Source organism: Orussus abietinus, unplaced genomic scaffold (assembly GCF_000612105.2).
Source record: "Orussus abietinus isolate OABI.00-Male unplaced genomic scaffold, Oabi_2.0 scaffold40, whole genome shotgun sequence".
Classification (NCBI taxonomy): Eukaryota; Metazoa; Arthropoda; class Insecta; order Hymenoptera; family Orussidae; genus Orussus; species Orussus abietinus.
This window is the reverse complement of record NW_019394244.1, coordinates 1-25,483: the sequence shown is the minus strand read 5'-3', so window position 1 is coordinate 25,483 and position 25,483 is coordinate 1. Positions and strand designations below refer to the sequence as shown.

Genomic DNA, 25,483 nt, shown 5'->3' with positions numbered 1-25,483 from the left:
GAAAAAAATCAAAACGTTCTCTTTAAATTCTTAAATAGACAGTTCTCTATTTCTTTTCTTTCCTTTCAACACACCTTAGTAGCAAAATTCTCCTTACGCTTAAACAGTGTAAATATATGTAAATACAAACGTTACAAAAGTTCAGCTCAGCTGTAAACTCGTACAAATATAGTTTAACATGTATCGAACGCTTTGTACAAGTTCAAAGTAAATAGTATCTCATATTTGAATTAAACAGCGTTTTCTACTAGGGAATCGATAACCTTAAAATAATTGAATCCAAATCTGGATTATTCAGATTTTGACATCAATTCACTTTTTTTTCTCGTCCTTTTCAGTATCAGTGCTGGAGCTGCCATCGGTGACTTCCTTCTGTCCAAGATTCAAGAAATGCGTCAAGTGTAGAATTGACACCACGCTGGAAATATATGTAGCCACGTCTTCTTTCTTCACAGTTTTCAATTGTGCAGCCACGGAATGGTAGACCCGATTGGCAGTTTTCGTTGACAATTGGCCAATTGTCTGGACCGCATGCAGAACTTTATTCTCATCGGCAGATATTGGAGCTGAGACAGGAATGAATTACTTTTCAAATATCCGATTATGGACAGGACGAGTAATAAATCTACATATTAAATTACCTGGCGGAGTCGTTTCACCTTCCACGGGTGGGAAATAGTGATCCAGGAGACGATTAATCAGAACACTCGTGTTATCGACACCCTGAACAGTCATCGATCCGTAATGAGTGTTTAAAATTTCATTAGCCTTCGTAATACTGACGTCCTTCAACGTGGATGCTTGTTGAGTGGCCGATTCCTTTATGGAAATCAGTTTCTCCACTGTAGGATGCAAAGAACTGCTCATCACTGCTTTCGCTGCATCGTAAATCTGCAAACAAACACATAAACAATATCGTACAGAGATCTAACGAGAGCTAGTTAAGAAAAAAAAGAATTACAATCATATTTATACATTTAAGCAAATGCGAAAGAACCTAGAGTATTTGTTAGAAAGATAACAATTAATCAGGATATGATTTATTACCTCCTGCGGTGGTTGTTTGACCATGGGGACCTTCTGTTCCACAATGTCGAGCCCCTCGCATAACTTGGTATCCACTTTATTAATCTGATCCTCAAACTTTTTAGCTAACGGTGCAGTTATCGGTGCAGCAGTTGACGTTGCGTAGTGTAAGCCCGACTCGGCATAACTCAGGGCCCAATTGATTAAATGATGAGAATCCTTGAGATAAGAATAAGTCGATCCTGTCTTTTCAATGGCTGATTGTATCACCGGAATATTTCGTACCCGGTCCAGTACTTCCAGCTTCGGACCAGCGTCTTGTATGGCTGTTTGAGAATTCCCAACGGGGGTGGAGTCCATTATTCCTGCAAATCATTGTGAGTAATCATTACAGGTTCAAGCCATCGCATAAAGTTAATAAAAGATTGCAATAATAATTTTACCTGAAGGTACGACGTCTGGGCACTGAAGGATGTTACCAAGTCCTGTGTTATCCCCTGAAACCAGTGGTTACAAAAAATTATGTTATCTCCAGTGTACGAGTGTGTCCCCGATAGTCGACAATTTATTAATAAGCATCTACAAGCATAAGAAAAAGAGATGAGGTCATCCGATGTATCGATAATTATAAATATAGAATAATCAATGTTATTCAACGTCGAATAAGTGTTACATCGTTGGTACATCGTATCAGAGAATTTATTAATAATTTTTCTGACACCCTGTATGAGAAGACCTGCCATAAGATGGAATTACACGACCCTGAATTTTTGTACGGTGCACCGCAGACCACCATTTTTCATCGAAGATTAATTTCCTTTCAGGAATTGAGTTACGAACCCTGTTGGACACATCCCATGTACCGAGAGTACATACTGAAATAACTGGAGAAATATTAATTGCGCAATAATCTTCAGTTAAAGTAAAACGTCAGTTAACGTATACTCAACGTTTCGCAAGGTCAGGTTTTTACATATCTTTTTTTGACTATCTCATTATCCTAAACTTTCCACTTCAATTGCCAGGATACTTGTCGATGACTTAGGAGCAACTTTGTTATTGTTCTAATTTTAATTTGCTTCGATTCCTTTTAGTTTCAACTTTGTGCGTGGAAGTGGGAATTATTACGCGCCGGTGTCGATTTACTTACAATTTGCGTTCTGAATTGCAGAATGAGATAAAAATTATGCCGAGAAACGTCCCACGATGGATCCAGCTACACTGCCGGTTTATTTGCTGCCCTGAGCCTTGTAGGCACTCTACAATGTTCCTCGGGAAGGGGAACGGACTCCAGGAGTGTAACAATCTAAATCGCCTTATAAAATTATTTCCTTTAGGTATAACATTTCTTTAACCACTTACAGAAATATTTCCCTCGATGAGCAATGCATCGAGGACATCATGTCGTTAACAGTTCTATGTTACACTGCGTATAAAATGTTGTTTGTTCATAAATGACCGTAAGGTCCAAAGAAAGTTGTACAAAATATACATATACATTTAATATAGGTAATTTAGGTTTTAATAAAAGATGTTAAGATTAAATTAATATTAATCCTGGACAACAAAGTGCCTTTTGGGATCTGTTGGTAGGTGGTGCATTTCGTATGCAGGGTCTACGTGAGGAGCAGCACGACCCTGAGGTCCACGATTGCGCAACCGTCGAAGACGACGTGGGGGTCACTCGGTGCGGACCCATTACCCATGGAATCCGACGATTCTCGAATCATCGTTACCATCGTGCAAGTGACGAATCATCGGATGAGAATGGAGTGCAGCGTAAAAAACATATACGCCAAGTCACTTCAGGATATCATGACAAACCGGTGGACGCGTCGTCCAAAGTCCAACTTCCAATCCTTCCGATATGTCCCTGAATCAGCTGATAAGCGCCTATAACCGATAAGGAATGATGTAACGAATTTATTCCAAAGTGCTCCGAAACTTAATGAAAGAGCCAGCCTGTATATAACTACGAATTTCTTGCTCAAATGTATTTGGCTCGAAACTCTACCAGGTTTCTTGATGCTAAAATCATTTTGGTCTTATTTTATATTCTATCCCTTGATATGGAAATTAAAATTCATACCTGAAATATGGAAAACTCGAAATTAACATCTGAGAAGTCAAATCGTTGGGGGAAGGTATTCCCCGAATTGGGGGTGCCGATTCATTTGAAATTTTCCCACGGGAATATGCAGACGCTAAAGTAGGTCCTGAAACTAATGAAATTTCATTTTTCATCAGAAATTTATTTACTTATCATGGACTGGGATTAATACAGCGGTTTTCGATGTTTACGCTTTTTAGGAACCCTTCAGTTCGTATAATTCTAAACGTAGATCGTAAAAGACTTAGACATAAATATAAATGTCGGTAATGAGACGCGCCAGCTTATGAAATTTACTTTATCGACGTGGATTAAATTTCTTAGCGCCTTTCATATTCTCTTAATACCCGAGATAAATTTTATTTTTACATTACGAAAGGAAACGCAGGTAAAAGGGTCATGCAAATTTCTTTTTCATTAATTACAAAATGCTCTTACACTTATTATCTGAAACAGTGGAGCTAACCTCGCTTATCACCCTAACCTACATAATTACTTGCACAGCAGCTTATGATTTAATTAGAGATATTGAATATATGTAGGATTAGGAATTATTTTGCAAACGGATGCGATCGTCTGCCTCTAGCACGAGATTCAAGGAGACTTGTAAATACCGATACTAAACTCTCGTTTCATAGGAAACTTGGATATTACAATTAATAATCAAATTATGGCTCTGTTGATAGTTGTACGACTCAATGAACATTCGCCATGGATTTCATCTACTGAAATGATGCTACTAAGAGTTCTAATTCGATACTTTCTTCGGTGATGTGTATGCCTGGACTGTCTTGTTGACCATGAATAGATAACTCGTAATCCCAAGAAATCTCACAACGTAGCCTACGTATTCCCTGACGTCGTCCTCCTTCAGGGTCCTCAGATGTAAAACGACAGTCGAGTAAACCCTCCTCGCAGCTTTATTGGACAGTCGACCGACAGTTTGCAGAGCATTGAGCAATTTATCCTCCGTAACAGAGACGGGAGCTGAATAAATAGTCTATAATTAATTATCTCAGTTACTCGACACACAATGCACTTAATTGAGAGAGAAGTGGTTCCGTTGTCGAGGAAGGAAAATAATAAAAAGTGGTCGGTGACCTCACGATGTTCATAGAAATTATTAACAAGTCCCTAACCTGCTTCGGACTCTTCGTGGATCGCTGGGAAATATTGATCGATCAGCTTGTCGACGATTACTGCTGTGCTATCAATTCCATGAAGAGTCACGCTACCATAATGAGTGTCTAACATTTCATTAACTTTGTTCCAACTGACGTCTTTCAGGGAACTCGCTTCTGCTTGGATGAGGTCGTTGGCATACAAGACTGTAGAAACTGCTGGCTCGACAGTCTGCAAAGCCAGAACGAAGGCATTCTCCAAGATCTGAAAATAGAAATCGAGAGTCAGGAGCACAAAGGGACCCAGAGTCGACAAACTCGTCGCCTAAGTGCAGAAGAATAAAATACAACTACGGTGAGAAATAGACATTCCTCCAAGGAAATATTTTATTAATTCGAGGAACAATAATTCCCCTCGAAAGAACTCCAATAAATCGGAGTCGCTGTTTTCTCTTACTAAACTAAGACAATTGTTCCTTGAATCGATACAACGTTTCACAGGATCAATTTCTTTTTCTCAGTGCACGCTTTTACTCACAAGCTCCGGTTTCTCCTTCACCATCGGCACTTTCTCCTCGATCTTGTCGAGTCCCTGACATAGAGTATGGTCTACAAAATGAATGTAAGCCTCGAGTTTCTTCACGATCGGAACAGCAATGGGCATGGCTTGTTTCGTAGCAGAAGTTAAAGACGATTCCGCCGTAGAGAGTGTCCAGTGGAGCAGCTGATTCGAGTCCTTCACTTTCGAGTAAGTCGAAGCAGATAATGAAAGCGCCATTTCCACGAAAGGAAGTTCAAGGACTCGTTGGAAAGCTTGAAACTGCGGCAGCCCCATCGTATTAGTCGCCATGGTCCTAAAATCCATACAAATCATATAACACTCGAGTCCGATAACCTGCGACATGAAAATCCACATGTTTACATTTTTTAGATGCCCTAGAAGTTACCGAACCACTAAATCCCACCTCGGAAGAAAGACCCAAGACGAATGAATGCCTAGTAAAATTCCGAAACCTACCCGATATTGTTATATTAACTAAATTCTCTGAAAGAATTACGCAGGATTTATATTGTATTGAATTGTATCTTTTTGGATTTCGGCTTCTACTGTAGGCCCAGTACCAGTGTTTCAATGGTTCTTTACTGACTTCTTTTTTTTCTTCTTCTTTTTAGATTTGCCTGTTTCTTGTTAACTTTCGTAACTGACTTCTGTTTTGCACTCGACGAGGGGCCGTAATGGCGTTATGACGTTGGCTCCTTTCTATTCAAGATAGCCGGCCTCCATCTCCCTTTTTCGCTCATATAGCAAAAAAAAATATAAATCCTGATTCAAATGTGCGGTCACTGGAAATCCAGGTAAATGCGCATCTGTGGAGCATAACGATAAAGCTTAATTAATGTCGAAATCTCAGAGCAGGTCTTTGAAAATCTCTTAATCGAGTTATTAAATTAATTTCATAAGCTTACCAAAAATTGAGGTAGGTCGACGGATCTCTTCTGTTATCGGACGACGCGCTCGCGGTCACAGCTCTAACCCGAGTGGCAGCTAGCCTGAATTGTCATGGCTAATAACGCACTCGGCGCATGCGCAGAGAGGTCTTCGGCCATAACCGATGGAAAGTCTCTTCCATATTGTGGAGACCATTTACGCATAATTTTGAACCTCCTTGTACATATGTACATGTACTTAACATTATTTTTGACTCGACGTAATTTCCAGCTTCAGGTATGAGTTTTATTTCTCATATTCAGGTATAGAATACTATATATGGCAATAATGATTTTACCATTATACTTATTGTAATTTCGAGTTTCCGGTATTTCGGGAGGTATGAATATAATTTCCATATTCAGGCATAGAATATAAAATCCACAGCGGCGAGACGACGATAAGCTAACCGCATGAGAGGTCCACACATGGAAACAAGTCCAAAGGCCAAAGTCCAGAAAAATCACAGGACTATCCCTCTACATCCATACCTAGACACAGGACATTGGCGTAAGTCAGATTACCCTCTTTGATAATTTTCAAATGATCCCTTGATAGGGAAGAAAGAAACGGCGTCATTAATAAGACACTAGATGGACTAATTAAAGTGAATGAAATATTTGCAATATCTCTGAATCCACCTCGCCAGAAATAGAATTATCTTCTATGGGACAACGCTTCTATGGTGATAACGTTAATGGGAAGTTTAACAACAGAGATGATGCATTAAAACGCATTAAGAGGATATGAAAGAGTCAGCCTGTATATATATCTGAGAAGTCAAATCGTTGGGGAAAGTATTTCCCGAATAGAGGGGGTGCCGATTCGTTTGAAATTTTCCCACGGGAGGAGCTGTTTACGCCGTTCCTCGGTCAGCAAAAATCCCCGTCTGAATCAGGGGGCGACTCCTTATCAGCAGTCCTTTTCAGTGATAACTTCTAACCAGAGCTTTGGCCTCGTCTGGTGCTTTTTGTACTTTCCGTCTGTCGTCGGTCTAGACATGGAAGACTCGGAGAGAGTGATTAACGTCCTGGATATCTCCCATAGATTGTTGGACGACCTAAAACGAGATACTGATAAGAGAAAAAAAGGATTCAGTTGGAATAATCCCCGCAGCCCGTAATTAATCGGAGCAAACAGAATCTAAGAAGAGGAAGGTCGACTCGGTTTAATCTCGAATTTCAGACCGAAGTCCAGATAGATGGAATCAAGTCCGTGCATTTTATTCCAACGATAATCGTTATCACGGTTTATGGAAACCTCGAGATTGATTGATTTCTTATACGACCAATATGTATATATAAGAAAAGCAATATTTAAACAATATTGTTTTTTTTTATTCGGGTCCCGGGTATCTTCCCGAGGGGGAGTCCAAGTCGGGCGAGAGATTATTAATTAGAAATAGAAACAATCCCCTTTATTTTTATCTTACACCTACACGAAGTCACTGCCCCTTGAGTCTGTAAAGGATAAGAGATACAGTGCACATTATGTACTACAATGCATATACAATGTACCGTGTACTAAGCAAGATACGAGCATAAGCAAGGAAGATTGCGCCAGATGGGACTTATTTTAGAAATTAAGGCGAAGTGAAACCGTCTTCAAATCAGTCGATTCGAATAAAACACTTTTATTTAAGGTTATTGTACCAAACTGTCCAAAACTTTGATTTTTTTTCATTGAAAATTTGGATTTTTTAACAAAATTTCTTAACTTAGCCCGGACCAGAACCAAAGTGGCGTCGAGCTCTGATATTTCGATCGATATACAATTATTGAAGGCTCTAATATGAAAAACGAAAGGATCAGGACAATTTAACGACAATTTAGAACACTCTGGTAATCGATGAACTCGCATTTGAACGGGATAAAGGCAAAAAAAGGCTCTTCTGCGCTTCTGTGCCAAAACGATGGTAATGCAAGGTATCGGAGTGAAAGTTTAGTTGACCTGGTAATCACAGATGGCGCAGGGGGTCCCTCTGCAGTCAATTAGGGCCTCGGAAACCACGAATCCTAAGGACTTCTAGAGCTTTACTTGGATCACTTTATAATTATTGTAGGAAAACGACAGATGGAGTATACCATTTGGTACAATACCCAATATAATTCGATCCAGCTGTCGATATAAAAAAGTAGGCATTTAAGAAGATCTTTTTTACCGACGTCGATCAAGTTCCTCGAGGTGTTTCACTTCACCTTAATGATAAAGTACGATACGCAATTAGACGTCGAGCTTTTAGTAAACCCAGGAGATGCTGCGGATACGGCTTGGACGTCTCTCCTTCTTATGGTCCCCATTACTCGATGCCGTTCACGGGTTGGCTCGATGTCACCATGTGGTTGTTGTGGTTCTTCTGGCTCTTCTGGCTCATCTTCTGCGGCTCCGGTCGACCAGCCAGGAATGCTGCGAGTTGTTCCTGATATTAAGGTGATATGAAAGAGTCAGCCTATATACATCTCAGAAGTTAAATCGTTGGGGAAAGTATTCCCCGAATTGGAGGTACCGATTAGTTCCAAATCACACCACGGGTCTATGTATGAAAATTGATTGATTTATTTATTATGGACTGGAACCAACATGGCGGGGTCCGGGCACGTTTTCCCTTTGCCTTTCATATCATCTTAAGAAGACATTCAGTTCCGCGGAGTCGCAGTCACCAATCAATTGTGCGTCTTCAAATCCTCTTTTCTGAGATATAAACCCAAAGAAGTACCTACCAAGAACAAATTCGTGGTATCGCTCAGCCTGACGATCGCCTCGTGCACCATGGACACCTGAGAAGATGCAGCATCCCGTCCACGATTCGCAGGAATTATCTGCAAAGAGTTGAACGAGCCCTTTAAGGTGAAGTGAAACCTTCCTCAAATCAGTCGACTATTTTTAAAATACCTATAAAGAAATTTGAAAGGAATATGACGAGCAGATCTCGTTATCACCTTTATCGTGGCTTCCAGAAGAGCCAGCAATCTGTGCGAGACGTTGACGAAAATGGTTGCCAAACGGCGAGGCGTCCTCGCAGCCAATGCTGCGGTTCCATTGACGAGATGCACGAGACGACGAGCAGATTCCCTTGTCAGGAGGACCAGCAACTGTTCCAGGGTGGCAGGGCGAGCCTGATTCTCGGGCTCCGGGAGGCTCAACGTCGCCCAGAGCTCCTTGGCCTTCTTCAGGGCCAACTTCGGGTCTGTCGCGAGCTGGCCAATTTTAATCATTAACTCACTGAACACCAAACCTAACAGCTACGTAACTTAAAACTAACAAATAACATAACGTAACCTAACGGTTACGTAACATGGAGCTAACAGGTTGCATAAGGGTCGCACCGTTAGCGTAGTTAACTAATCTAAATCTAATTCTAAATTAACGCTACGGATAACGGTATTGGATCGATCGAGGACGATCGAGTCCCTAACAATATTCATTTGCCGAAGGATTACTTACCAGCTCCACCACGTACAGCAGCACGTGAATGCACTCCGTTCCTTGTTCCTTCAAAGCTCGAGCCTCCGCCAGGGTGCGGCGCGTCAATCGCTTCTGCAACTTCCGGGAAAATCGGGCGCCATGCTTGATCGTGCGCGCGGTCTTGCTGACGGGCTCCCCTGGGTTAGAATCCGTGGACACTTCTCTCGGAACAATGTTCAGGTGAGTTTAATACACCTCCACGCCAAGGGAGAAAGAATTCCCCGAAGCAAAGAAAAATCGTTTTAAGCACTTATCTATATATTAACTGGCTAGCGGGGGGTCTATTACGTAAAGCAAGTTGAGCGAAAATGTGAAAAATGAGTAGATCACGGAACATCCTCTTGAGGGGATGTGGGTGTCCATGACGATACACGATACACGATACACAAGTTTGCGGCAACGAGTTTCAGAATTTCATCGTTTTCGCCGGTACTCAGTATTTGAAGCGGAAAAGATTTGCCGGTCGCGAATGTGTTAACAGGTTAAAAGAAAAAAGGATTCCTCTCACCTTCCGCAGCCTTATCAGCAGGGTCTGCCGGCAGGAACCGATCGACGTACTTATCGGCGACGGTCAGGGCACCGTCCAATCTATCCGCTGCTGCATTCGCGGCTTGGCTGCCGATCTGCTTCATGCTACCGGCTCTTATCAGCACCGGCCTTACGAACTTGTTGTTCACGTACTCCCGGGTGTTCCAGTAGATCTTATCAAGAATTGAAATCAGGCTTTCGGGGGCCCATCCAGAACTACCGAGGAGGCTGCCAAGGATTTCTACTCACAAGCTGCGGAGGAAGATGGACCGCTGGTACTCTCTGCTCGACGATATCTATTCCTCTACACAACAGCATATCGATCGTCGATATGGGGCCGTTTAGTGCAAAGATCGCTGGCCTCGCCGATGCAGTCGCTATCGTCAAAGAGTGCTCCGCCGTTTCGAGGCTCCAGCTCATCAAGGAATTCGAGCGCTGCCGAGTTCAATTTTATATTCTTAAGATGATATTAAAGGCAGTGAGAAAATTAATCTAGGGCGATTAATTCAAACTCATCTATACCCTTTTTTATTTTTTTCCCCCCAGAAAGGGTATAGATGAAATTTCTTAGCGCCTTTCATATCCTCTTAATTCTCTGATAACACCCTTCTTGGCCTCACCTTGATCCTGTCGTAGACATTTCCGACGATGTGAATGCTGCTCTCGACCAGAGGGAAACTCGAAATCCTGGCGACGGACTCGAATCTAATCAGGTCCGAGTGGCGCCTCCTCGTGGTGGGCCGAGCCATTATGCAGGTATCGCTCTAAAAAGTAAGAAAAATATTTCACAGGCCCTCAATTTCAGGAAAAAAAAAAGGAGCTTCGATCCGCATCGCGTGACGTTTCCTCATATCAATACACGACAAACGTTCTGGATGAATTCCCGGTTATCACCGGCCGGCTCGCATATCACCCCCTGCTCGTGTACCACATAACGAGAGGCGATAAGCGTCGTTATGTCGCTCGAGTCGACCCCAGCGGAATTCCGAGTCCTTCTAGCTGTCTCCACTAATCGTCAGAAAACTCCTGGAATTTATTTGAGACCGAATTCTGGTATCAGAGGGGTCCACTACATCGATAAGATGAAGAAAAAAGCTCCTGGTGCTCACGGAGGGGATTTAAATGGGCTCTAAAAAAAGAACTGCACCCGTGAATGCGGATGTCGTATCGAGTTCGGCTTATCGGAACGTCCAGAACGGGAAATCTCCCTAGAACCCCCCTGGGGGATTCCCTAGGGCCTAGAATCGAAGATCCACCCGTGAATGCGGATGTCGTATCGAGTTCGGCTTATCGGAACGTCCAAAACAGGAAATCTCCTCCTCGAAATCCATTCCTCCAGGAATGATTTCTCCGCTGTAGTTGCTATCCAGTGCGTCGCTAAAGGTGGACGTCGAGACGTCCTTCAGCGTCGACGTGGTTGGCCTTCGGGGGACTGGGGGATTCCCCAGGGCCTAGGGCAACTTTACTAGGGAATGCTCACCTAAGACGAAGATGGTGCCCGATGGAGTCACACCTTGGATTATGCAACTGGGAGCTCCTCGAGGGAGGTGGTCGCCGGTGGTCGCCGGTGGTGCGTCGGAGGACACGGCGTCAACTGGTCGCCAGAGACTGCCAGTGGTATCTCATCGACTTGACCTATGACACATCGATTATGGGCAGAGAAAAACGGAATGGCGCTTGCTGATGTTTCCATTTCTCAGCACCGAGATCAACCGGTGACGACGAGTGCAGCCGGAGGGAAAAGACGAAAATGCACCCAAAGTGCATGTCCGTATTGGAGGAAAATCCCTAAAATCAATATAAAAAACGTGTAGGTATTTAGAAGCTATAATTTCTTCTCTACCGACGTCGATCAAGTTCGTCTTTCACACATCACCTTAATCGCGGTTTATCCATTTTAATTTTGCTGAATAATGCTCGAGGCGGCTTAATATACATTTTAATGATATCGTGGAATGATCCGGAGGGTACTCGATCGGATGCACTTTAGAGTAAATAGGAACTATCATGCCCGACGCTTTAATGGCTGACAAAGTCCAGGTCGACTCGCTCACGAGACCGAAGTATTTATAGGAGCATTCGGGTGTTTAATAAGTGCGAAATTTCCCCGAGTATATGATATTTTAACTCTCCTCGGTACTGCTCGATAATTAAGCTCCGTAATTCCCGTATCTAGCGGCCCAATGATGATCTATAGAATTTCTTTTATCTCGCTTTAGAAAAAGGAGCACTATCGGGAAAGAGTTCAACGATAGACCAAACATGATCTCCAGCTCCCAGGAAAATCGCATTGTTTATTATGTCAAATTAATCCCTCGAACACGGAGCCTTTTCGATATATGGGTCTGACCGTGCAGGCGATATTGGACCAAACGTTGGGCGCTCTTAGTAGCCAAAGAGTTAAGGGAGCCGCAAAATTCACTCACGAAGAGGACGTTAAATCGCGCTTCCGCGTATCGCAACTTCCGGAGCGGGAAAAGAACTCTTGTCAGAGGTCAAAAAGGCAGATTAGAGCTCGTTAAAACGTCCTCTTTGATTCACGTGCATCGTAACTCCTCACACGTGCAGTAAGTCTTGCCGAACTCAATTGTGCACTTGAATCGAGGCGCGAGGCTAATATTAGCGGCAATCAGGCTCAATAAAGAAGGAAATAGCGCGAGACGATCAAGCCCTATTTATTCCGAGATCACATGACACTTAATATTGGGCCTTATAAAGGAATCTCGATCCTGAGATGGAGTTACTCGCCCTGTTGCCGCGTAAGCAATAAGTAAGAAAATCAGTCATGTGTCACAGTTTCGGACAGTTTCGTCCAATACCCTTAAAAAAAAGTATTTAATGTAAAAATGTAATCGACTGATTTGAGAGAGGTTTCACTTCACCTTAATCATTTAAAAGAGTCCATTAAGTCAACGTGTCTGACAGTTCTGTCCAATATAATAAATTTAAATGAAAAAAAAAGTGTCTTTTTAGAATACGTCAAAGTTACAGGGCTGGGGGGTTTCACATCACCCTAACTTCCAGGAGCGATGAGGAATCCCCGGGTGCGGAAGGTCCTGGAAGACCAGCAGTGCTTCGAGGTGATCAAGAAGAAGCTGCGCCAGGAGTCGATGGAGGACTTCTCGGTGATCGCGTTCGAGGTCGTCCCCATAGACGAGGTGAACGGGTTCATGGGTCAGTACTTTACGTTAAGAGCCACGGTGGCGTGTCCAGGTGCCCCCCTGGACACGCAGGTGATGAGGTTCTTCACGAAAATCCCACCTCCTAGCAGCAGCCCGCAGAGGGAGTTCCTCTTAGAGTACGGCACCTTCAAGAAGGAGGTAGCTCTGTACACGACGGTGTTCCCCGAGGTCCTTAACTACGACCTGGAAGAGAAGTGCTTCCCGGAGTGCTTCCTAGGCCTCGAGGACGACGTCATAGTCCTGGAGGACATGGCCCATCGCGGGTACCAGATGACCGACAAGTTCGTGCCTTTCGACCTGGACCATTGCCGGGTGATGATGAAGACCCTGGCCAAGTTCCACTCCAAGTCCCTCATCTTCGAGGAGCAGGGCAAGAGGAGCATCATCGAGGCCTTCTCCGACTGCGTCCAGGAGACCCTTTGGCCCTTGAAGGACGGAAGAGCCAAATCGGCGTTCGACGCCGCCGTCAAGGGCGTCGTCTCCATGATAGACCTCCTCCTGGATCTGCACCACGACGACAGGACGGTATTCAAGGAGAAGCTCAAGGACCTCGCCAGCGATCATGCGAAGAAGCTCTCGCCCTCGTCCAAGTACAAGAACGTCCTTTGTCATGGGGATCTATGGGCGAACAATATCTTGTTCAAGTACGACGATCACGGGAAACCCATAGAATGCTGCCTTATCGACTTCCAGCTCGCCAGGCAAGTTCGATTTTCGATTCGTTCGAATTTTCGATGAAAAATGAAATCTCATTAGTTTCAGGCCCTACATTAGGACGTTTCACGTTTCATGTGGTAGTTTTCATGTTCAGGTACAACCCCTCTGCCCACGACATCATGTGTTTCCTGCAATTCACCACGACGAGGAAGTTAAGGGAGGAGCACTCCGAGGCCCTCTTCAAGGAGTACCACGAAGCGATGGGGTCGGCGTTAAGGGAGGCCAACCTGGACATTTCGACGATCTTCCCTTGGGAGGAGTTTGCCGAGTCAGTCCAGGAATTGCGGACGATGTGCATGACCCATGGGGTGTTGAACATCCCCATAATGCTTCTGGAGCCCGGGGCGGCCAGCAAGTACTTCATGGAAGAGACCCAGCTCCTGGAAAGCGTCCTCTACGAGGACAGGACCCCCTTGATCTGCGGACAGTTCCACGAGGTACCTCGATACCGAGCCAGGATGCAGGATGCGCTTCTAGAGCTGCGCGAAAGGGTTGCGCGATGAACATATCCGGCATCTCTTAGAAGGAAGGTGTCTCAGGTCGACCTCTCCGATTTCATGTCTTATGCGCTGCTATAAGTAATGGCCGTAAAAGTAAAGAAATTAGGGGGATACTCGAGTCAGGCGCCTGCGTTAATTATGAAAAAGCAATAAACATGGAAACATTCTTCAGCGACCCTTCATCTCGTCCACTAAATTTCCTGGCGAAATCTGGAGCACCCAGCCGCGTTTACCCGGAAAGAGAGCTTATCCAGCCGAGCTTTATGGCAAACGGAAAAATCCCGATGCTCGGAAACCGAAAAAAAAAAAAAAAAAGGAAAAACAGGGAAAACAAACGGATTACCCGAAGAGCGCTCGAACTGCTGCGCCCCTGCGTGCTCTTTATGCAGGCTTGGCTGCACGGATGGTAGCTCGCTCGCAGGCGCTTAAATTAATTTCTATATTTTGAAAGTAGAACAAATTTAGATAAAAATAACCCCTTCGGTAAAATTCTTCGTAATAAATATTTAAAATTGTAAAAATGGCGAACGAATAGAGCCATCTAGGTGAAGTTTAATTCCGGAATATATGTGGTGGTGCATAATTTCAAGGTCGCCTCGTGCCACCCCCGTGGCTCGGTTGCCACCCCGTGGGTTCAGGAAGGGTGCCTCGAGGGGCTAGAGCTCACCCTGCTCCAAAAGGAATCTTTACCAGGAGGCACGTGGAGGGGGCTCCTCGGCGCATGCGCCGAGGAGAAGAGGCGCTTCGTTCCCACGATTTGGACTCCCGTTCCCCGATCCGCTTTCCGGGAGGTAGTGCGAGACCGTAGGTACCCGAGGGTAGATATCGCCCCCCAGGTGTTCCAAACCGCGCCCCAAAAATCGAAATCGAACGACCTCGCCATGAGTCTGCTACTGGAGGACGAGGAGATAGACGAGTAAGTCCCCCTGATCCTAGGGTGAAATGAGAGCCCCCTTAAACGGACCCACCGTAAAAAGAGGGCCTGATGCATCCTGATGCATCCTTTCGACGGTGCACTTCAGAAGGATTCACGCGACTCGGGGAAAATCTGGCGTTTCTTTCAAATTCGAGAGATTTAAAATGGATAATGTGTCTCTTTTATTTTTGCGAGATCAAAAGAGGGCCTGATGCATCCTGATGCATACTCTCGACGATGCACTTCGGAAAGATTTACGCGACTCGGGGAATTTCTCAAGTTTCTTTTAATTACGACATAAAGTAGATAATGAGTCTCTTTTATCTTTGAGCGATTAAAAGAGGGCCTGATGCATCCTGATGCATCGTTAACCTTAAAATATCTCTGACTAATCGAATATCGACTTGCGGGCACGGAAGTCGACTCCTACACTCGGTTTTCATTGGCAAGAACTAACGCGATCGATACCACTCAATTAATAATGGCAATACGGCACGGTACCAGGTAACTAGATATTGTAAAGTCACCAGACAAATGTCGAGGTGTATCCTCGGACTAGATGCGACGACCATAAACCGCGGTTAGTTAAACCTGGATTAAAAGGCAGGTGATATAAACAAAAATGGATCTGGGAAATGAAATCGTTGGGGAAAGTATTCCCCGAATTGGGGGTACCGATTTGTTTCAAATTTTACCACGGGAATATGGAGGCGCTAAAGTAGATCCTGAAACTCCTGAAATTCCACTTTTCATTGAAAATTCATTTACTTATCATGGACTGAATATACTTATAACCCCGAATACTTGATTTCTTATCGAGAGATTTCGAGATAAATCCCATGACGAGGAGAAACCGATAAAAGAAGTCTCAACAGTGCGATAAAGCCATTATCGCAAAATCTTGAAATTGTTTATTCGACTTCACTAGCCTAAACAATGATTTGTATGGATTTAATTGTTGCCCTACCGAGAACGGGTGTTATTGTAAAATAATACAGAGTTTATCGAGTGAGATTCGGTTCGAGGTAGTAACATAATTCTTATCATAATTCGGCTCTACGTCTCTCGCCCAGGCAACCCATGAAGTGGAATGTACTTATATTAAACGTCTAAATTAGGTCTATAGGTATAGCAAATGTATATCGCCTACCATCCACCTAAAGAAATATCTAAAGGATATATATGCATATCTATAATACAACATATTGCTAATATGGACCCAGGCAACTCATCAAGTGGAATAAACATAAATTAATCGTCTAAATTAGGTGTATAGGAAATGGTATAGCAAATGGACATCGTCTATCATCCACCTAGAAAAATATCTAAAGATATATATAAATATTTTTTTTTGTCGGGACATCAGGTCAGATAGGAGTCTAATCACCCAGGCGGTGTTCGTTTCGTGCCTCGGTAGATGTAGAGGTACAGTCACACGTACAGGGCAGGCAGCTCGGAGGAAAGTAGAATGAATACCAGGTGGCAGACCCTGGGAGTGGTAGGAAGGATAATGGCCGACTGACTATAAAGGTTCGGCCATACTGAGTCAAGCTATTCCGAGAGGGGCGACCATTCCCGAAGAGAAAGCGAAGAGTCGCGCCATTCGTGCTCGCGAGTGATTTTCGACAAGACAAGTCTAAATCTACCTCGAAGTTGGAGTTCCTTGCATCCAAAGACACCTTTTGAGTGCCACTCCTCGAAGGTGACCCTCCAAAATCATCTTCGAGGCTCCACGGTTATCGTCGAGTTTGTGAAGTTCCCCTCGTGGAGGATTTTTGAAATGTTGGTTTTTTGGGGGGGAAAGCAATGAAAAATCAGTTGTGACGAAAATTTTCAAAATGCCCACATGCACCTGCCAGGCCCTCCAAGTGGAGGACGAAGATGAACATGTCTGCCGACAGAAACCTCCGATTGAGAGTGAGAATGTCAATGAACAATTGTATGAATTTTCCACGGATAGTTCAGTTAGGTATGTACAAATGGAGGATAGACTTTACTTCGGTTTTCCCTCGGAAAAGCGATCAATGTCAATGAACAACGGTATGACATTTGAAGTTAGGATTTTCCACGGTGCAAATTGGGTAATTAGCATCGCTAATGTACCGCCACATGGCATTGCGCGTTATCGGGCGATTACGATAACCCGTCTTATCAATTCGTTAACCAAGTCTACCGACAACAGGAAATCGCTGACGAGAGTTTCTTTGCTTTTCTTTTAAAGATTCAGAGATGGCTCGGTTCGGCTCAGGAACCCGAACATCGAGCTGATGGACCAGGACATCCTTTATCATCTCGCCCTGGGAAGCGGATCTCACGACCTGGTGGAGATGTTCGGGGATGTTAAGGTAGGCGAGTAGAAGCTCTGCACAAAGAGGCATCAACAAAGACATTCCTGCTCCGCAGAAAATAAGAATATTAACCCTTTGGTTACTGAGAGCGCCTAAAGGCGCCCGACGTTTAGTCCAATATTGCCTGCACGGTCAGGCGAATTTCGCTCATATATNATATATTCATAGGGTTAAAAGAGTATAAGTTGTATTATCGCCGGGTGGAGTGATAAGCGTTAACATCTACATCTCCAGATTGCTCGACTGATCCTTCGCAATAAGGAAAACATTGTAATTAAAAGCATCGTTCCATTGCATTCGATTTAACATTTCGTTACATGTTGCATAATGGTGCCGTTGCAGTTTGTATGCATGGGAGGGACACCAAAGCGGATGGAGGAGTTTGCCTTTTACATCATGAAGGAAATAGGTCACAAACTTCCGGCAGGAACGACTCTACTCGACATCAGTCAGTACTCTTATCGCTACTCGATGTACAAAGTTGGACCGGTGCTGTCGATCAGCGTGAGTACCAGATAAAACACAATTGACAACGTTCCCTGCACCTCCAAGGACCGGACAATTAATTTCTGGCTTCATAAAACGGCAAATGAAATAAATTGCCATTTAACAAATTTTCCCAGCACCTCCAAGGACCAGACAATTAATTACTGGCTTCATAAAACGGCAAATTAATAAACGCCTTCGAATCCTTCAGCACGGAATGGGGATACCATCGGTTGGGATCCTTCTCCACGAGGTGATCAAGCTGATGTACCATGCGAGGATCAAGGACCCGGTCTTCTTCAGGATCGGAACATGTGGAGGGATAGGAGTGGACGGCGGGACGGTGATCATCTCCGAGGAAGCGGTGGACGGGATGCTGAGCCCCGTTCTGGAGCTGGTAAAAATCCTACCGATTGATAATAAATCCAAACTAGCCGGCAGTGATACGAACCGATAACCTGGCACCTCTTCCAGCCGGTACTGGGGAAAATGGTGAGAAGACCAGCCAAGCTGGACCGTCAATTGGCTCGGGAGCTGAAGGCCCTGGCCCACCCTGAAGATCCCTACGACACGATAATCGGCAAGACCATGTGCACCTACGACTTCTACGAGGGCCAGGGTCGCCTAGACGGTGCCTTTTGCGAGTTTACGGAGAACGACAAGATGGACTATCTCACCAAGATGCACAAAGCCGGGGTCCAGAACATGGAGATGGAGAGTCTCTCCTTCGCGGCGTTGACCCACCACGCAGGGATCAAATCTGCAGTGGTCTGTGTGTCCCTTCTGGACAGACTGAAAGGCGACCAGGTAATCCCAGACTCGGATGTAATTAAGGTGAAGTGAAACACGTCGAGGAACTTGATCGACGTCGGTAAAACAGATTTTCCTAAAGACCTACGTGTCGTTTTCCCACAATAATTATAAAGAAATCCAAGTAAAAAGCGAGAAATCTCCTGGATTCATGATTTCCGATGCCCTAATTGACTGCAGGGGGACCCCCGGCGCTATCTGTGATTTCTGTGTCAACTAAGGTTTCACTTCAGAGTCCATTACCTCAACATTTCAGACAGTTCTATCCAATACCCTTAAAAAAAAAGGGGGGTTTTTTTTTAGTCTACTGACTTGAGGGAGGTTTCACTTCCCCTTAATCATTTCAAACAGTCTATTATCAAAGCCCTAACCATGTAACCGTCCCCCCCAGGTGCTGGCACCGAAAGAAGTGTTGGACGAGTGGCAGATCCGACCCCAACAGCTGATCTCTAGATACATCACGAGGCATCTACAACGAATCGGCCGTTTATCTCTCGAAGGGCATGGCTCGATGTGCGTAAAGAGTCCTCGTCGATTTAAACTCGTCCAACAGGAGTCCGAGAATTACGACTAAGTCGACGAAAGAGGCCAGGCATTGTTCGAAATCCCCCAGGGGAGCATCCAATATGGCGGCGGATGCTCCAAAGACAACTGCGTTGACTCGAGCGAATTATTTATTATTTATTTATGCGTCCTTGAGGTGATATTAAAGTGTGACATATACGTACCAAAAAGTACAAATATTTATAATACTTCTCTCCAAACTGGGTACACCGAATTACCTGAAACTTTAACACGTGATTATGGAGGCTCTAAGGAATAACGCGTTTCAGGACCTACCTTATGGTCTCCATATTCACGTTTTAGTATGAAACGATTCGAGACATCCAGTTGGTAGAAAAGTTTTATGAACGATTGCGCTATCGGATGCTGCTTTCACATCCCCTTAAAGTTTTAAATAATTCGGTATGTTTCAGAAATATTTTGACATCTTGTACGTATATATATATATATATCGCACTTTCATATCACCTTAAGGCCCTGAGAGCCGGCTACGATTTGACGCAAACTGAGTAGACTAGAGAGCCAATACGAGGAAAAAGATTAATTTAAATAAGTAGAAATTCTCGACTTCCCTTAAACTTTCCTCAAGAGACTCGATTAACCGAGGTTTACGATTACTTAACCGGTGCTTATATAAATCGACGCGTAAAGTTAATAACTTTTATCGTTTCCCTTGATGTAAGGTGGACAGAAAAAAAAAGAAAAAAAAAAAAGAAGAAAAGAAAGAATATTCGCTCAAGTTATCCGAAATCTCATTTTACGGACGGGGCGAGTTACGGACGTTAAATCGTGGGTTAAAAGCCGCTTAAACGGAGAAACGGTTAAAACCTGCCCGTGTAATCGCCAGTTAAGGTCATATGCAATTGTCATAATCACCTCGCCAATTTTTAAACATATATCTTGACAACCAAAATTACATATTAAGTTCAATAATTGTACTATGAAATCACGCACTGTTGTCGATTGAAAAATGCAATTTAGTTATGATAAGAAATTTATCAATTTCGCCTATGACAACTGCATATGATCCTTTAAGGTGATATGAAAGCGTGATATATACATAAGAAAGAGTGAAAACATTTATAAAACTTTTCTCCAAACTGGGTGCACCGATTTATCTGAAATTTTAACCCCTTGGCTACTAAGAGCGCTCAAAGGTGTCCGACGTTTGGTCCAATATTGCCTGCACAGGCAGACGAATTTCGCCCATATGTCGAAATAGCTCCGTGTTCAAAGGGTTAACATGTGATTATGGAGGTTCTAAGGAAGAACGTGCTGCCCGTGAAATTTAATTTTTCGAAGAAAAAAGTACATATATCTTTTTTGGTTCTTGTCCGAAATAAGTCAGATTTTTTGTCGAAAAAAAAAAGAAATTGCACGAGCAGCGCGTTATTCCTTATGGTCTCCATAATCACGTGTTAAAGTTTTAGATTACTCGGTGTACCCATTTTGGAGAAAAATTTTTTTTTTTTATATTTTGACTTCCATTTTATGTATATATCACGCTTTCATATCACTTTAAGGCATCCAGCTTGCTATCAATGCAAGCTTCCGCGATAACCGCGATATTCCGAAGATATGCACTATGTGGTTATGACATGTTGTATAATTGTTATTAAATATTAAGGAGGCGTCCTCTATCATCAAGCAGAAGACAACGAAAAGAAATTCCCATAAACGTGAATAAAGAGGCGTATAAACGGACACACAGCGCTCAAAAAGCGTAAAAAACTGCAATACGAGACCGACGAGAGTCATCAACAAAAAAAAAAAAAAAAAAAAGAAAAGAAATAGTTGCGAAGGTTTAAAACCATTTAAAAACCGAACCTCCCCCCCCCCCCCCACCACTATTCACGGCATGTACAACGAATTTAAACGGAAAGATATGAAAAGAAAAAAAAAAAAGAAAAATACGGAACTTTTGATATGCTCCTTTCTCGACCAGCAGTTAAGATGAAATATCAAAGAAAATGATAAACTCGTCAGTGAGAAATTCCTACTTCCGAGCGATTCGAGACCACGAATTACCTCCTGAATGTTTCTTTAATCGTACCGATGTAAACTTGTAATTAACAAAATGTTACGAATTATCAGATATTTATATAAGCTCGGGTTAAGGTGATGTGAAACACGTCGATCAATTACCAGATTGTTTTCAATTGTCGTTAAATTGTCCTGACCCTTTCGTTTTTCATATCAGAGCCTTCAATAATTGTATATTGATCGAAATATCAGAGCTCGACGCCACTTTGGTTCTGGTCTGGGCTAAGTTACAAAATTATTTCCAAAAATCCAAATTGTGAATGTGTCCGGACAATTCTTAGATGATCACGAGTCATGTGTCAAAGTTTCAGACATTTTGGTCCAATACCCTTAAAAAAAAAGTGTTGTATTCGAATCGACTGATTTGAAGGGGGTTTCACTTCACCTTAAAGTGGACGAGAGAAATGTAGAATTCCGTTTTTCGAGGTATTCTTCCGATATAAACGGACACTCTCACTATAATCGTTATCGTAGCTAGTGATGTTGTGTATATAAGGTAAAAAAATATATATATACATGTATATTCCGATTGTTAAGCGAGTTTCCAGGCACGCGATGGTTCATATGCGTGTAAACAAAAGGAAAACCGTGAAACAAAAAAAAAAAGAAGAAAAATATATATTTCGTGAAGTTCTCGTTATCGTTTAATCGCAGTCTCGTGTCGTGAGTCGTTTCAGTAAGATATTTATTAAAAATGTGAAAAACACCGATTCTCGTGAATACGCCAAACTAAGTTCCGTTCTTTGGCCTCAAAGATTATTGCTAATCTTTACACCACCCCTTAAGACTATTTTAAATAAATTACCCGAAATATAATAAATCCCACCGTCATTTCCTCGATAGAATTCTCAGTTGCTGTTCAATATACGTTTGTTTATATCATATGAAATCAAAGACAGTTAACAATGAAAAAAGTAATGGATTTTAACGCTTGATACCATGGTTTAATTAGCTGGAAATCATTGGGAATCGATGGAAACCACACCGACCCATTGTCACAAATTTAAAACCAAATGTCACTTTTTGAAAAACTACATTGTTCATCAAATGAAATCGAAGACCATCGACTATCAAAGAATAAAATAGTTTTCACTGAGTTTCAAGTGAATATCTTCTTGGAACATATAATTTTTTCACTGTGCACTCGCAATGCTTTCAAGTGTAAAAGTAAATCTAATTATTAAATCTTAAAAGACTTGTTTTAAGAAAAGAATTCGCCATCGTCAACAATGTTCACTAAAGGCTCAATTCCCATTGTCCAAACAATTGATGTGTCAGTAGTTACAGTAACTTCAGGACTACCGTCGTAAGTATTCGAAGTGCTTACTAGACTGCCAAATTCCATGGATTGATGATCTAGAAATTAATTAGTTTAATTAAATGAATACGTCCATTATTTAAGCCACTGTTAAAATGTTAGGAAACTCGACTTTCCATTTTTTTAACGAGAATCTTGCACTGTTGGAATTACTGCATTAAGGTGACGCGAAAGTGGCATCCGAGAGGCCTCATTCATGAAACTTTATTCTGAATCAGACACGTTGAATCGTTTGATATTTTATGAAATTCAGTACACGAATGAACCTAAAGGCTCTAACTATGAAATTAAAAATTTGAAATGTTTCTTCATAAACATTTTTCTGAATAATATATAAAAATGTAAAAACTTTCATTCGGGACTTCATATTTACTTGGTAGGATTTCAAACAATTCGGTATTCCCAGTTTTGAGAAAAGTATCACAAATCGAGCCTTTGAATGCCACTTTCACGTCACCTTAATACACAAGATCAATCGGAAGTCACTTTCACAACACTTTAACGCTAATCCCACCACCGTTTTGAAATCTCATTGATGAATCGTTGTTAGGTTTACTGTTAATACACAAGTAAAAGCACTTAGTACCCAAGTTCCACTTCAACCCAGTAGTCGTTACATTTGGTGCTGGAAATCCAAATGGTATGATACCGCACCAACATGCGGATTGCCTTAAAGAAGTAGGAATAAATATTTTGTGCGTTCCCGGTCTAAGCAGCCACGTCAGTGAAGTACTCGCTATATGTATGACCTGTCAGAGAAAGAATAAATGAAATTATTCAGTGAAATGTGCCTTGAAAAATTGACGATGTACTACCTGAATATCTCCAACAATATGTCTCGCTTTGTACAGTGTGTTGATATTCCCGATGATATGATCGAACCTTCCTGAGGTATCAGCGAAGACGTAAATACCATCCAACTGAGAATAATTAATCGATATAAAAATAATACACGAGTTAAAAGACTGAGACAAAATTTAATATCAACTTGTAGATAACCTGTATATCGTGTGATTTGGAGTAAGTCTGCAGTTCAGTCAGCGCTTTAGTATAATCCGTTTCATCTTGATCCGGAGTCACGACAACAGAAGCGCCGGCATGTTTCAGTTTCTCCAGTGTTTCTTTCTTGATGCTGTCCATGTCTCCGGAAATAAGGTTAGGTACAAACTCTTTGCATTTTCCATTAAGAACGCAGTCAGCAGTTTCCCCCAAACATTTCATCCATATATCGGTCCCGCCATCGACGGTGACGGTTACCTGTGCTGAAATTAAAACGTATTTTTAATTTCAATTCACTTTCGATATGTTTCTTTCCAATCGTTGATAGCCATTATATTTTTTATGTAAACGGTATAACAGAGTTAACATTTTGCCTCGGTTTTGAGTAAGACGATACATGTATAGAAAAAGCACCGAAAATTTCTGATGAAACTGTTACGTTTTAAGATTTAACCTCCATTGATCGAAGAAATATCGTTTTAGGCAAAACGCATTGAAACATAGCGTATATGTCCTATGTGGCACGAGTATTAGATTAAGAAACAAATTTTCGTCGTTCTTAACATAATGTAATTAAATGGTAGCAACTTTGACTTCGGTCTAATGATCCTTTAAAATAAAAGCCTAACCTTTCTTCCACAGGTCGAGGAGAACGTCGGACTTCCAGTAAATAGACCGATTCAGTACGACGACTGCGAACTTGTAGTTCGTCGAACATTGGAATATATTTATCGGCTCCCATATCGATTGAACAGCTGCACCGGATAGTTTACGTTCCTCGTTTCCTGTTACCCAACAAACAAACGCACTTATTACCTGCCAGAACTATACATCAAGTAAATTAACATTATTTATCACGTACTTTGCACAACATTAATCCCATTTTCAAAGTTCATTCTGCCCACGAAATTAATGAAATAATTATTAATGTATCTTGATTTTAATGCGCATTTCCTGTCAAAACTTTACGTCGTTTATTTCTAGCTGAAAAATGAGCAAGTGATCTAACCTCAACAATTACGTTTTATGACCGTCACGGTATTATGCAAGGATACGATGATAATAGCGATCAGTATGCACGAAATGAAGATATTTACCGGCATTAATGACATACTAACCTAAACTGACAAATAAATAACAATTGAATACGTAAAAGAAATAATCCCTACGTGTACGAACTTCACGACGAAAGAATGGCTGAAAAATATTTTCCACTTTAATCAAATAGAAGATTTGAATGCAAACATACTGACTCGATCAACAGGCAACCGACGTAAACTTGACACTGACACTGACTGACACTGACTCTTAGAAGAGACAGAGATGAGTTGGGAGATTGCTCACGGGCAGGGTAGCGCGATCGCATTCTGTGCTGCCCTCTGGTTTCGTACGTTAGCTGTCTAGCGCGATCGCATTCTGTGCTGCCCTCTGGTGTCGTACGTTAGCTTTCACCGTTTTTTGCCCCCAAGGGCGGCGCAACGAATTTCTGGTAGGGGGTTGTGGTTTTCATTTTTGATTGGTCGGTTCTTTGGAGGGCTGTAACTCGGAAACTACGCGGCGTAGGAGAAAACGAAAAAGGAAGATTCGCTTCCAAACGACATCCGCCGTCGATCCCCCCGGGTCCCGACTTTCGGTACCTGAACGGACAGGTAATTCATTCTAACTCGTGGTAACCTGTTCTAATCTATGCTAATTTATCGGTAACCCATCCTAACCCGTTGAAACCCATTCTTAATTTATCCTAACCAATTGTTAATCGTTTTAAAATGAGAAGATGTAAATGGAAGAAAATATGAATGCTAATCTCGGATCGATAACAGGGGTATATGGGTGAATCGAGTCAGTCCATCATGTGAACATT

General features: G+C 42.5%; 7 protein-coding genes across 19 annotated transcripts; 3 read left to right on the top strand and 4 right to left on the bottom strand.

Annotated features, from left to right (window-relative positions):
- Positions 1-21: 21 nt before the first annotated feature.
- LOC105704348 (lipid storage droplets surface-binding protein 2) lies at positions 22-2,272 on the bottom strand. The gene is made up of 5 exons (XM_012433484.1): positions 2,177-2,272; positions 1,470-1,523; positions 1,048-1,391; positions 642-891; positions 22-566 (listed from the first exon to the last, which is right to left on the bottom strand). The coding sequence occupies exons 3-5, from the start codon at positions 1,384-1,386 to the stop codon at positions 313-315; spliced, it is 843 nt and encodes a 280-aa protein (XP_012288907.1). The 5' UTR covers positions 1,387-1,391; positions 1,470-1,523; positions 2,177-2,272; the 3' UTR covers positions 22-312.
- LOC105704350 lies at positions 2,182-2,960 on the top strand. The gene is made up of 2 exons (XM_012433489.1): positions 2,182-2,363; positions 2,620-2,960. Exons 1-2 carry the CDS (start codon positions 2,213-2,215, stop codon positions 2,901-2,903), a joined length of 435 nt encoding a protein of 144 aa, XP_012288912.1. The 5' UTR covers positions 2,182-2,212; the 3' UTR covers positions 2,904-2,960.
- Positions 2,961-3,262: 302 nt separating this feature from the next.
- On the bottom strand, positions 3,263-5,870 carry LOC105704349 (lipid storage droplets surface-binding protein 2). 3 transcript variants are annotated; one of them, XM_012433486.2, is made up of 5 exons: positions 5,725-5,870; positions 5,180-5,625; positions 4,796-5,111; positions 4,276-4,522; positions 3,263-4,123 (listed from the first exon to the last, which is right to left on the bottom strand). In XM_012433486.2, coding segments are annotated over exons 2-5 (804 nt in total). In that variant the 5' UTR covers positions 5,182-5,625; positions 5,725-5,870; the 3' UTR covers positions 3,263-3,884. The 3 variants fall into 3 exon arrangements, with proteins under 3 accessions (XP_012288909.1, XP_012288910.1, XP_012288911.1); XM_012433487.2 differs by having other exon boundaries at positions 5,276-5,625; XM_012433488.2 differs by having other exon boundaries at positions 5,406-5,625.
- A 1,674-nt stretch (positions 5,871-7,544) lies between these two features.
- On the bottom strand, positions 7,545-11,537 carry LOC105704347 (lipid storage droplets surface-binding protein 1). Of its 3 annotated transcripts, none has more exons than XM_012433482.2 (8): positions 11,220-11,537; positions 10,360-10,503; positions 9,989-10,174; positions 9,720-9,912; positions 9,191-9,372; positions 8,686-8,943; positions 8,467-8,565; positions 7,545-8,165 (listed from the first exon to the last, which is right to left on the bottom strand). In XM_012433482.2, exons 2-8 carry the CDS (start codon positions 10,486-10,488, stop codon positions 8,046-8,048), a joined length of 1,167 nt encoding a protein of 388 aa, XP_012288905.1. In that variant the 5' UTR covers positions 10,489-10,503; positions 11,220-11,537; the 3' UTR covers positions 7,545-8,045. The 3 variants fall into 3 exon arrangements, with proteins under 3 accessions (XP_012288905.1, XP_012288906.1, XP_023288537.1); XM_012433483.2 differs by having other exon boundaries at positions 7,545-8,152; positions 11,220-11,527; XM_023432769.1 differs by having other exon boundaries at positions 9,191-9,369; positions 11,220-11,527.
- Positions 11,538-12,333: 796 nt separating this feature from the next.
- Positions 12,334-14,305, top strand: LOC105704346. Of its 2 annotated transcripts, XM_012433481.2 has the most exons (4): positions 12,334-12,509; positions 12,764-12,913; positions 13,011-13,622; positions 13,733-14,305. In XM_012433481.2, exons 1-4 carry the CDS (start codon positions 12,430-12,432, stop codon positions 14,139-14,141), a joined length of 1,251 nt encoding a protein of 416 aa, XP_012288904.1. In that variant the 5' UTR covers positions 12,334-12,429; the 3' UTR covers positions 14,142-14,305. The 2 variants fall into 2 exon arrangements, with proteins under 2 accessions (XP_012288904.1, XP_012288903.1); XM_012433480.2 differs by having other exon boundaries at positions 12,420-12,509; positions 12,764-13,622.
- Positions 14,306-14,404: 99 nt separating this feature from the next.
- On the top strand, positions 14,405-20,214 carry LOC105704416 (uridine phosphorylase 1; the record flags this gene model as incomplete). Of its 2 annotated transcripts, none has more annotated exon segments than XM_012433624.2 (6): positions 14,405-15,054; positions 17,276-17,399; positions 17,745-17,906; positions 18,100-18,285; positions 18,363-18,695; positions 19,090-20,214. In XM_012433624.2, coding segments are annotated over 6 exon segments (1,023 nt in total). In that variant the 5' UTR covers positions 14,405-15,019.
- A 1,762-nt stretch (positions 20,215-21,976) lies between these two features.
- Positions 21,977-24,918, bottom strand: LOC105704417 (thiamin pyrophosphokinase 1). Of its 7 annotated transcripts, none has more exons than XM_012433626.2 (7): positions 24,720-24,918; positions 24,485-24,606; positions 24,252-24,407; positions 23,623-23,885; positions 23,439-23,543; positions 23,210-23,372; positions 21,977-22,661 (listed from the first exon to the last, which is right to left on the bottom strand). In XM_012433626.2, exons 2-7 carry the CDS (start codon positions 24,516-24,518, stop codon positions 22,507-22,509), a joined length of 876 nt encoding a protein of 291 aa, XP_012289049.1. In that variant the 5' UTR covers positions 24,519-24,606; positions 24,720-24,918; the 3' UTR covers positions 21,977-22,506. The 7 variants fall into 7 exon arrangements, with proteins under 7 accessions (XP_012289049.1, XP_012289048.1, XP_012289050.1 ...); XM_012433625.2 differs by having other exon boundaries at positions 24,741-24,918; XM_012433627.2 differs by having other exon boundaries at positions 24,485-24,602; positions 24,741-24,918.
- Between the last annotated feature and the right edge of the window lie 565 nt (positions 24,919-25,483).

Excerpts from the sequence above, each read along its gene's own strand:
- LOC105704348 (XM_012433484.1), bottom strand. The coding sequence starts at position 1,386 with ATGGACTCCACCCCCGTTGGGAATTCTCAAACAGCCATACAAGACGCT. Across the intron at positions 892-1,047 it reads TCAAACAACCACCGCAGGAG|ATTTACGATGCAGCGAAAGC; the intron begins GTAATAAATCAT and ends GTTTGTTTGCAG. Across the intron at positions 567-641 it reads AGGTGAAACGACTCCGCCAG|CTCCAATATCTGCCGATGAG; the intron begins GTAATTTAATAT and ends TTCCTGTCTCAG.
- LOC105704350 (XM_012433489.1), top strand. The coding sequence starts at position 2,213 with ATGCCGAGAAACGTCCCACGATGGATCCAGCTACACTGCCGGTTTATT. Across the intron at positions 2,364-2,619 it reads TATAAAATTATTTCCTTTAG|GTGGTGCATTTCGTATGCAG; the intron begins GTATAACATTTC and ends ATCTGTTGGTAG.
- LOC105704349 (XM_012433486.2), bottom strand. Across the intron at positions 4,523-4,795 it reads TGAAGGAGAAACCGGAGCTT|ATCTTGGAGAATGCCTTCGT; the intron begins GTGAGTAAAAGC and ends TTCTATTTTCAG. Across the intron at positions 4,124-4,275 it reads CCACGAAGAGTCCGAAGCAG|CTCCCGTCTCTGTTACGGAG; the intron begins GTTAGGGACTTG and ends CTATTTATTCAG.
- LOC105704347 (XM_012433482.2), bottom strand. The coding sequence starts at position 10,488 with ATGGCTCGGCCCACCACGAGGAGGCGCCACTCGGACCTGATTAGATTC. Across the intron at positions 10,175-10,359 it reads ATGTCTACGACAGGATCAAG|CGCTCGAATTCCTTGATGAG; the intron begins GTGAGGCCAAGA and ends TGAACTCGGCAG. Across the intron at positions 9,373-9,719 it reads TGCTGATAAGGCTGCGGAAG|AAGTGTCCACGGATTCTAAC; the intron begins GTGAGAGGAATC and ends TTGTTCCGAGAG.
- LOC105704346 (XM_012433480.2), top strand. The coding sequence starts at position 12,769 with ATGAGGAATCCCCGGGTGCGGAAGGTCCTGGAAGACCAGCAGTGCTTC. Across the intron at positions 13,623-13,732 it reads ATCGACTTCCAGCTCGCCAG|GTACAACCCCTCTGCCCACG; the intron begins GCAAGTTCGATT and ends TTTCATGTTCAG.
- LOC105704417 (XM_012433626.2), bottom strand. The coding sequence starts at position 24,518 with ATGAACTTTGAAAATGGGATTAATGTTGTGCAAA. Across the intron at positions 23,886-24,251 it reads CCTCGACCTGTGGAAGAAAG|CACAGGTAACCGTCACCGTC; the intron begins GTTAGGCTTTTA and ends TTTTAATTTCAG. Across the intron at positions 22,662-23,209 it reads TGGGTTGAAGTGGAACTTGG|ATCATCAATCCATGGAATTT; the intron begins GTACTAAGTGCT and ends ATTAATTTCTAG.